The sequence below is a fragment of the Cupressus sempervirens genome, chromosome 4, assembly GCF_028749045.1.
Source record: "Cupressus sempervirens isolate cs-2001-9-10 chromosome 4, ASM2874904v1, whole genome shotgun sequence".
Classification (NCBI taxonomy): Eukaryota; Viridiplantae; Streptophyta; class Pinopsida; order Cupressales; family Cupressaceae; genus Cupressus; species Cupressus sempervirens.
Genome location: NC_143121.1, coordinates 403,361,739 through 403,373,100, shown reverse-complemented (window position 1 = coordinate 403,373,100; position 11,362 = coordinate 403,361,739). Strand labels below are relative to the sequence as shown.

Genomic DNA, 11,362 nt, shown 5'->3' with positions numbered 1-11,362 from the left:
TGTGTGCTAGATATCTTAAGGTTCCTCTCCAAGCTTAGTATTCTTTGGCTAGTCTCCTGTGTGAAATATGATGAATCACATAGTTTGGAGTACAATGAGAATATGTTCACAAGTACTATTTTAACTTTCTCAACCTTTTTAGCCAGTTCAACCTGTGATAGTGTTATCTCATTGGATATCTTCTCATTAACCTTCATTTGAATTTTTTTTTAAACCATTTTAATAATTTGACATTAGTATCAAGGTCTTCATTTTGTACTTGTTCCACTATATTGGATAGTTGCTCCACAATGGGCTTTGTTTCATTAGGTACTAGCAAGCTAAATGCATCAAGGAATATGTCATTGATTTCTACTAATGCTTGCTTTTGTCTATACTTATTTTTGAGTATCTCTTGCTTCTTCTTTCTCTCCAGTGCCTCTTGCACTTCATTTATCTATGCTAGGTTCATTGTCTTATAGGCATAACTTGGTATGACTATTTCTTCATCAAGTGTAGGGTCTTCATAGTGAAGTACCCTTACTACCTTGGTGGAGCTCGAGCTTTGTGCTGAAACTTGCAGTGGTACTACATCAATGCTCGGTTGCTTGGTAGGAGTCCCTAAGGTAGGAAAATTTACTAGTGTTTGTATTGCCTCTTGCTCTCTTTCCTTGGGGGTTTTCTCCTCTTCCTTGTCTTCTTCTCTTCTACCTTGATCAATTACAATGATTTGAGGAGGTTTACCTTGGCTTTGTGCGATAGGATCCTTTTTTCCTATCTACTCCTTTGTTGACTCCTTGATAGTTGTTCTTACTATCATTGTGGAATCAACCTTAGCAGTTGTGTCTTGTGTTGATTTCTCTTTGGGTTGATTAATTGTAGTTGTAGGAGGTTGTGAAGGTGGTTCTTGTGTGTTCACCTTCTCCTTAGTAATTTTAGCTACAACTTTTTGTAACTCCTCTACACTCACCAAAACAGGATTTGTGCATAATTGTGATTGCAATGTTGTTTGGTGAAGGATATTTTTAAGATCCTCTACAATTAATGGATTGATGTTCTGACCTGAGTTGTTAGGAACATCCTTTATAGTTATAGTTTTTTTAGATGTAGGTGGTGCATGTGGAGGACTGGGTGGTGGCAATTGGGTGTCTTGGACACTCTGTTCTTATTGCTGCTCCTCAGTTGCCTCATCACCTTTCTATGTCTTCTCCTCCATAGTTACCTCTTCCTTTTCTTTCTCTCCTTCTCTATCCTTTTCATTCTCCTCCTCCTCTTCTCCATTATTCCTTCCCTCAAAGGGATCTTCTTTTCCTTCTTTCACTATTTGGAGTCCATATATAAATTTCCACATAAGAGTGGATTTCTTTACAACATCCTCAATTTGATTTTGTAGAGTGCTAAAGGCTCTGTATTTGGGTGCAAATTTATCCCCATGTTTCTTGTTAGCCTTGCTTATTTGACCTTTTGTAAGGTCTAGCATTACTTGAGCCAATGTTGACTCCCTTATTTCCTTCTCCATTTATAGGCAGTAATGCCATTTATTTTCTACAATGGAGCTTAGCTCCTTAGGCATAGAATTGTCCAGTTCAAGTGGAGTAGTCTTGAACTTGGCCATCATAGTGTAGATAAATTCTTCCACTATGTTTTTCTCTTCTCTACTTAGCTTATTAAAATCAATAGTCTTTAAACCAGTTAAATTTGCATTGTTCCTAATGTTGTCACAAACACTTTCAAGATCAGATTTGGTAGTGTGACTTACCACTCTAAATTGCTCATTGTCAATTTTTGCCCTTTTTTCATCTGACTCTAGGGGTGCAACACACTTTCTTCTCTTCTTATCTACTTCCCCTCCTTGCTCTGTGGCTTTTTGATTTGCCTGTTCCTAGGCCACTTTTTTTGTTTCCCTAGTGTCTGCCCTTGTAGTAGGCTTGGCTGGACTCGGCTTTGTTGTTGTTTTCTTCTTCCCTTTGGGCTATGCAGCAGGCTATTTTTGTGCCTTTCTCTTCTTAGGCTCTAGCTTTGGTGCTTGCTGCTCAACTCCTTATTCTTCTTCTGCATCCTCACCCATGCCTTGGGTTAATACAGGTGGCCCTTTTTCTTGTTCATCTTCATCTTCTTCTGCTTCTTCACCTTCTTCTTCTTCAGCAGTCCCCTCACCAAATTTAGCTTTTAGCTTCTTAACAAGTTTATCATTTTTCTTCAGTGTGGAGGCAATCTTCAACTCCATGTCCACCTTTTCTCTTACCACATCATAAGTACCAAAATGTAGTGCACTAGTGTCCACTTCTTTTACTAATAGTGTAGTTATGGTTACAAATGCCTCATCTATATTTATTTCATAGCCAAGAGGTCTTAACCATCTAACTCTTGGTGTAGCAGCTTGAATACAGGTATAATCAATATCTACAAGAAAACATACATCATTTACATGTTGTTCAACCAGTGAAACTAGTATCCTTAGCCTTTGTTTCATGGTCTTCTTGAAACCTTCAAAATAACTTGTAATAATAGTTTCAAAATTAGCTCCCATTTGTTCAATGTATTCATTTACTTGATCTACTATAGACTTATTTGCTTTCCAGACAACTTTTTCTAAAAGATGAAAATTCATTTTGTACATAGAAAAATATGCAAATCAGAATTACACCAAATTTGCATTGAGCTACCTTGGTTCTCCTTATTGCTCCTAGGTTTTCATTGATTTTTTCCAATTGTAATTCTGCAAGATCATAAGTATGATCCTTTTTCACTAGTTTGTAACCAACAGCCACTGCAATGCGTAGTACACTATTAAGTCTGTTGGATTGATAAAATTTGTGTAAAATAACCCTAACAACAAAGTCAACAAGAGGGTCTTGGATAGTATCTATTGTCATTCCTCTCTTGTTCCATTTAGCACCTGTGTTCTTCTCAATTGCTTCCTTGGAATCACTTCTAAGGGTTTTTGGCTAATCTAGGGTTGGTTACCTTGTAACTTTGTGTACAATCTTTTTTGTTATTTTTACTGGACCATCCTCCAACCATAAACTTCCATCATGAATCCTACTGAGCATTATCCTAATCCATTCAATTTTGAAAATAGTGGGGAATTCTAGGGCACGAGTCAAACCCTTCTTCTCAACAATTTGGTACTGTTCTTTCAAAACTCCATTTTCACATAATCTCTCATAGGCTTCCCTCATCTCCATATCTCCTATGGCTCCAATTTTGTAGTTGTAACATCTTCTAACATCTTGGACCATAACTACTTTAGGTGGAATAACAAATAGGGCTCTAGTTGGGTCATTTTTGTATGCTACTTTTGGGATTGGCCAAAAATCAAGTTCTTTTACTTCATTTGACACTAGTTGGACCTTAAACAACTCTTTCTCCTATGGTTTCCTAGAATTGGAGGCCATTTGTGCTAACTAGGGTTTTAAACTTGATGAAATTTAAAACTGCATAGCTTGGCACTAGTGTAAATACCTTGCAATCGATGAAACTAAGCTGAATCGCTATTGAAATCTGCTTAAACAGTACTGGATTCTCTGCTTTGAATTCATTATGCACTCATCTTCTTCTTTTCTCTTTATTCACGATGAAGAAAAATGGTTCAAAATGCGATCATATACCCTATTTTCATAACATTTAATGCTTAGTGCATTTATAGCTGTCCACTCGGCTTCTCAAGCTTTTCTACATTACTAAGCTTCCATTGTCTTTCCATCACTTGGCATCCACTGAAGTATCCCTCACTCGACTTTAACTAAAATTTCTCTTTCGCTCGGCTTCCACTACCAATTTGGCATGTACTTGGATTTTACTCAGCATCCGAAGGCAACTTTTCTAACTTGGTAACACTAGTGAAACTTGAATTTTTAACTTTGCATCTCTATTCATGTTAATCTTTCCTTTTCAGTACTTGCTTGCTTAGGAACTAATGTATGATAAAGCTTTGTATATTAGCTCCATATGCCTTATTGTGCTTAGTTGGATGAAGTGTGACCACTTGACCTTTTAGGTGAAGTGATCCCTTCATTTGATGTGTTGCTCCCATCTTTCTTCTTCCATGTCTTATTCATTTCTCCTCTGATGCATTCAACATCCACCTTCTCTTTTCCTTTGTTGATCTCTGAGTTGGGTGCCTTTGACCTTGTTGGAAAATTTTTGCTGATTTGACTAGTTTTCAAACAACTGAAGCATGTAGTTTAGCTGAGTCATCTGCTGTAGTTTCTATTGAAATGTGTTCTTATGCAATTTTTAGGGATGTGTCCATATTCCTGATAGTAATGGAAGCTATACTTGGTGTTGTAGTCCCAATTGTAATGATGTCCATGATTATTTGCCCTTGCTGACTGATTAGGTGTCTACTTAGGCTTTAATCTACACTCAAAAGCTCTATGTCCATACTTCTTGCAATTGTACTAGTGACCTTCAAATATTGGTGTTCTGATAGTCCTGGTCCTACAATCATGTACTTGATGTCCTTGCTTGTTGGAATTGTGACAGTGACCCACATTCTTAGGTTTGTCATGCTAATGGGCATTTTTGCTCCTACACACATTAGAGGTATGTCCCTTTTTACCACAAAAATGACAAGTAGGTTTAGTGTTCTTACCTTTGTCACTTCTTTCTTTTGCAGTCTTGGATGAATCTCCTTTTTCAGTGCTGGTGTATCCTAATCTTGAAGTATCATTGCTGGCTCTTGGTGATTTCAGTAGCTGTTCAAAGTATCTGATGGCCTCATTAAGTTTTTTGAAGCTTTCGGCAATCTCCTTCTCTCTTTTTAGGTCATTTTGTAGTTGTTCATTTTGCATCTTCAATGTGGAGATCTCAATATCTTTGACATTCATTTCATGATGTGCATTCATCATCCGACTTAGGGTGTCTAGCTACATGTTTGAAATGCTTGCAAGCTCAATTGACTTTTCCTCCATTCTGTAAGCAAGACTTCTCTTGCCTTCTTCTAGCATAGCCTTATCTTCAATGACTCTTTTCTTTTGTTCAGTCATTTCACAAAGCATCATGGCTTGTGATTCTTGTTCAAGCTTGAGAGTTTTGTTCTCTTCTACTTGAGCTCTATTCTTCTCCATCAGGTCTGCTATTGATGCATCAAACTATTTAAAATCTCCAGTTGGGAACAATTTTGAGGTGTCAATCTCCTTGTATTGTGTATCATTCTCAGTTGTGGCAATCTCTCTTCTTCTCTTTAAGGATTTTCTCAGTTCTTCTTTGGCTTCTTCCAAAGTGTGTAGAGCAAGTTGTATATCAATCACCTGATTCTCTATGATCTTCCCAAGTTTGTAGACTTCCATCTTCAGATCTTTTCTCCAAGCTGTAAGGCTCCTCCTTATGAGAACTTGGCTTTGATACCAATTTTTGGAATTTACAAGTGGGAAGATTAACTTCTAAGGGGGGGGGGGGGGGGGGGGGTTGAATTAGAAGTAACTAACTTTAACCTTTTAAAAATTTTAGCTGAGATCATTTACATGCATCTAACATATCTAATTAATATAAAAAATAAAGACATGCATGAAAATAGATAACACAAGATTTTGGTAACCCAAAAACTGTCCAAAATGAGAAGGTAAAATTGGGGTGGGGATGACACCCACAAAGTATCACTGCAATAATATGTAACTATTTAAGGTTACAAAGTTTGACCACTTCCAATGGTTTGCCCTATGAAAGGCTTGTACTATTAAAGATTTTACACTCTGTTAAAAGCAACTTGGTTAAAGGATTTACAAACACTCACTTGGAATGTTACCCTGTTAAAGGATTTAGCACCTTGTTTAAAGGCTAACAACATGGCTATTAGACCAACCTATTATCATAGGATTTTTATTCCTAATACAATGGCTAGAGAGTATTTAAAGGTCTTGACCTGATGACTTGCAATCTTCAATTGCTGATTCTAGATCCTTGTTCTACTCTGTCTATTCTAATCCTTCCTTGATCTGATATGTCTCTCCTCGAAGTTTTGATACTTTGTTCTTGATCAACTAAATTTTGCAATGTTGTTCTGCTTTTTCTAAGTCTTTACACCCCTCTACACTTTGCTAGCATTTACCCATAAACTCTTACTCATGCATACGAATAATGGGGTTTCATCCTCCTTTTAAAGGTTTCAAAGACTTAGGATTAGGTATGAATCTATGATCAATATACATTCTTCTTTTCCCACTCAATTCTTTCACTTTTCCTATTGGTTGCATGCTTTCTCCATTTTTCTTATTGGCTACATGCTGATTACATATGGAATGTAAAATATTCGATCTTATCTTCAAGATCCTTTGAGATTCATCTTAAGTCAGCTCAAAAATGGTTTACATGTGAGTTTGTGAAGGCACAAACTCATATGTTGATTTTGTGTTACTCGACACTTACTAGTTGCTGGTGCTCGAAACAGATAGGAATTCAGTCTCACTTGGCTCCTATAGTAACTCTGTTTAGCTCAGCATCTATACTTTCGACACCTATAGTGACTCGAAATCACTTATCACTTGACACTTGATACTTGCTCGACACCTGAACTTTACTCGACACCTGTTGAATCTCTAGCTCAACTCATACTATAGCTTGACATTTGTATTATACTTGGCATCATCTCAAGAATTGGTTAAGTGTGTTGACACTCAATTGTCAAAACCAATCTGAGACCAACAGGCCTCATGTTAAAATTATATACTTCTTGGTTTATTATGCCGAAGGTGTCCCTTTACTGGAGTTCCAAAACTTAATTATGCCAATTAACGGTTGAAAATGCTCATTCGAGAATGCAAGACGATTGAAAGTTTGTCAGCCCTCAATTTCCATTCGTTGTTAGCCATCCATTTTTCTTTCATGGTATGATCTACATCGTTCAAAGGTACCACCTCTACCCGTCCAACCGGGAGGGATTGTCGGATGGGGGTTTGAAATTTTTCTATTTCACCAAAATACAAACAGAGTGGAATATTGAACGGCTCGCTAACTTCAAAAGTTATCCCAGGAAATAACACTATCTCTACTAGTTTTCTACCATGTTCTAACAATTTTTGTTCACTGCAGTGGCTTTTGTAAACCATTTTGTTCTTCTTCTCTATGACTGTTTCGTAGTTGTGCCATGTGGCCATCATTCAAAAGTTAGGGATGTGGAAGAAGTAGTAAAGTTGGACTCTTTTAGCAAAGATTTAGGTGAATCTTAACCGCCGTTGAAGATTTTTAAACGAAGGGGACATGCTTGATACTAGAATCTTAATTACGTCAATAGTGGAGTTTGTATTGGCATGCAAGTAGGTTAAATTGTAATTTCTAGTGACTTCATTTTCAGCTTGACTGACAATGCTTTCTCCACAATTTCCTACAGCTATGACACGATTTGCACAAAGCGTTTTCCTTTGTTTGTCTGTCATGACCGTGTTTAGTGAAGTTTGAGTTCTAAACAAATGTTTGATCTCCATCAATACAACAGTCTATAAAGGTATTATTGCAATCTTTGTATGTTTCATTCCTTGAGTTTGGTGTTGCAAACACAACATTTTCATTAGGTAATCTACTCTGAATTTCAATTCTGTTCGATTCTACATGACTTAAAAGCTTAATTGTCTAAGGAATGTTGCAATTCTATGTGGTGTTTACTTCTATGTGTAGTCCCTGCTAAATATTTGATGGCACATGGACATCAATTCACATTGATACGAAGTTCATTTTTGTTTGAGTAAAGTTTTGAATCTTTTTTAGCGTGTCTATGTGGAAGAAATCGTCATGCTTTTGCCTGACATATTTTCTTCATATTGGTCTTCATTGAAGATATCTGTGTGCATTCATAGCATTTTGCTTCTTCTAGGTCTCAGAAATCATCATTGCATATTCCAGACTTTCCATCATTGATTCATTGTTTAACTTCCCTTATTGTATACACCTGTCCCTTTATGTTGAATCTGTTATGAACATGGTTGAGCACCTTTTTCTACATAGTATTCATCGAGATTTTACCATAATTTCTACAAGTGCATGAAATGATGATTTGTCCACATAGAATTTTCTATTACATGCGAGGCTCGTCTTTTATTTTGTACTAGGTGAATTTGGGTTTTTCACCTTTCTTATCGTGCTTGAGTTGTAGTTGATGATAAGGCTTCATCACTAATACTTCTGAACAAAATAACTCTAATTTTTAGTTTATAAATCAGTAAATATTGTTTTCATTTTTCTCAATGTTTTTGTGTGTATTGGCTTACTTTCTCTTGGAAAATATTTCTGCGATCCTTTTTGTTTATTTTTCCAACTCGAAAAGTGAGGCTAATTTCTAATGAAAATTCAAGCAATCTAATCTGCAACTGAATGGTAGCCTTTAAACCAAAAAACATAGTATGTACTGTTAGCAGTTGTAGATTTGGTGTATAAGATAGAAATGCAGATTTGATACAAAACTTTAGCTAATGTTCTTTAACAGTTTTGTCCCAAGTTAACCCATTGCATGAGATATGCCAAGTGAAGCGCCTTTCTTAGTTCTCTTAAGCGATGGGCATCCCTTATGTCAAATTTACGTTGGCCTTGCATCGGGCTTCATTTGGAGCTTACACTATCAATTTTGAGTTGGACGTTGAATTTTACTCCACAAAATGCTTTATCATGGATCTTGGAATTTCTTTTTACTTTGGGTATTTTCTCTCTCGAATCTTATCTTCAACTTATAGGGTGTATTGTCGGATGAGATATGTCACACATAGTAAGTTTGGATACAGTATATAATTTTCAACACTCCACATTTGTTAAAATTTGACCCCTCAATTTCATTATGAAATGAACCGATATGTTTCTAGCTCTTCCCATTGGATACAGACTTTTAAAATTATTAATTTTCAAGTTGTTTTCCTTAATTTTTTAAATTTCTCTTTGCAATTAATTTATGTCAAATGATTAGAGTCTCACTTTTAGACTCGTTTCGATCATTCTCCTTAATTTACCATCAGAAAATTTCATGACAGAATTTGCCTTGGAAGTTGTGTAATTCATAGTTTTGGATTGACAAAATCAAGCTCTAAATCTAATGTTTTTGTACTTTTACTTGGGTTTCACTAAACCATTTGTTTTATAATCAACATGCCTCTCATACCTCTCTTCTCGTACAATAGAATGTTTGTTATCATTTTTCTTTGTTTGGGATTTGGAATAAATATAGTGTGGTAAACTATTTGATTGACGTTCCATATCAAATAAGCTATAGTTACCTAAAACATCAACCCAAACCATCTTGCATCCATCTCTTCAGGCTATTCAAGCTATAAAACAGTAATTGCCATTTTTCGTTGTGCTTAATTATTGTATGTTTATTTGTTCGATTATATGGAATCAAATTTTATATTTTAAATGTCATTTGTTAACAAAATAATAATATAACATATTTATCTTCAGCATTCTTATTACAACTTTAGGTGCAATCGCTAGTTATGCTGCATAGCCACGCGTCTCTCGTTACCCCTAACGAATAACATATCGAAGGACCACGAAGAAAAACGTGAAGCTATGAGCTTCACTAATTAGACCTTACTTTTGGGCCTGCAATCTGTTTGGACCAAAAACAAAGGCAAGCAATTGCACGAGATCTGGTTGGTGGGCAGAAATATAAGTGTGAGGATGCAGAGGTTTGAGAATGGGTGGAAGCAGAAGATTGTAGCTTGTATTTAAGATTCATTTAGACTAAATGCATATGACATTCCACAGTATGCCATGACAACACAAAACAATGCAGGAAGTGGGTCATGTTTCAGAGAGATTAGGGAGCCTCGAACAATGGGCTCAAACACACAAAACCCAACTGGGGTGTGTGCTCGTAACTTCTGTGGCCATAGGAGTAGGAGCCCAATTGCACCAAGCTCAGAAACCCATGGAAACAGTGGCAAGAAGTATCAAATTAGCTGACGGTGTTCTCAAAGGACTCAAGGCCATTCAGGTTCTCCACTCCCCGACACCTTCCCACATAATCTTTTTGACCTTGGGGGCCTGCAAAGCCCTGGCGAAGGGAGCCAGCAAGGGCATCCTAATACAAGACAAAAATGGCAGCTTTAAGAAGCTCTCGAAAACCCTCAAGGCCTCCGAGGGTGCCCTTAATCTTGTCAGGTATAGCGGAGCACTGGGTGCAGCTGACCCATGGGATTATGTGATTAGAGGCTACAAATTGTCTAAGAGCGTTTTCAATGTAGTCGATGGTTTGAATGGTGTCCGGGCGGCCGCTGTCAAAGGATATGGTGTCATAAAGGGTGGGCTAGAAGGTGCGGGCGTCGTTATTAAGGCCCTTGTTTTGTCGAAGAAAATGTACGGGATATTGATTCAGGGGTTTGGGATTTCTCATGGTGCCTTTAAGATCATTTCAGAGGAACGCATGAAAAAGGAGGAGAAACATGAGGAATGTGTATCGATGAAGAAAAGGAAGAGGGTTTCTGGATTGCAGGCTTGTGGATTTGCTGAAAGTGGTTACGAGAAGGTTTCGCCTTCGACATTTTTATTGGCCAGCATGCTTGTCGCCCGTCGAACCCCCTGGTATGATTTGGATTGTCTCCTTTCTCTGTCGTTTCCATGTGGACCAGAGCAATTTTGCCCCAAATAATCAGGTACCCTTGCTTCCAAATTCGTATAAGTTTGTGTAAATTCCCCTTTTTTTAGTGGGGTGTGTGCGTGTATGGCATTTGGCTGTGTGCCTTTTGGCTGTACGGTTGTTTTGAGCTTCAGCTCTGTCGATTGATCTTATGGGCGACCTTTTGTTTTTAGGGGGCAGTGCAGTTACCTAGGGTTAAATGTAAAAGTGGTCCATTTAATTTCTCATTCATGGACAGTGTAAGTGTAAATTCGAGGGCCAAGTGAAATAGCTTGACATGGGAATTACAGTGTCTCGTTGGTTTTTCTTTTAACACGAAGCAGAAAACCAACTGTTACAAGAAGTAAATTCAGTCAATGAGAATACATGAAAGCAAGACAGATGTTAAAACCGATTACATGTAATAAAGAACAGAAAGGCATATTCTGAAATGACTACCGAATATCGAGTCATCACTGAGATAATATATTTCTTCATTGTCTCGTTTAAGCACGAAATTGCAAAAGAGGGTTTTACGCGGTAGATTTTCTTTGCAGCAAGATGGAATATAATGTTGTCATTGCAAAACAGACATTTTTTATGGTGCGAACACATTTATTATTAGCTGAATTGAACGATTATAACATCGATACACTCAATACAAAAAGGATTAAAGAAACAAGTTATAATTGCCCACTGCCAAAGGAATGTCTATGAAACGTACGCATGCAGTGTATAAATAACCTGGAGAAAATTGTAAAATCAAAGAACTCCAAGAACAGATTACTAGATAAAAACATGCGTAGCACAACAACTTAATACCCCAGATGTAAAATGGGCGAG

At 37.1% G+C, this 11,362-nt stretch overlaps 1 protein-coding gene across 1 annotated transcript; it reads left to right on the top strand.

The window, feature by feature from the left end:
• Positions 1-9,378: 9,378 nt before the first annotated feature.
• LOC149561757 (uncharacterized) lies at positions 9,379-10,971 on the top strand. The gene has a single exon (XM_089825304.1). It carries the CDS (start codon positions 9,692-9,694, stop codon positions 10,550-10,552), a length of 861 nt encoding a protein of 286 aa, XP_089681430.1. The 5' UTR covers positions 9,379-9,691; the 3' UTR covers positions 10,553-10,971.
• Positions 10,972-11,362: the final 391 nt, after the last annotated feature.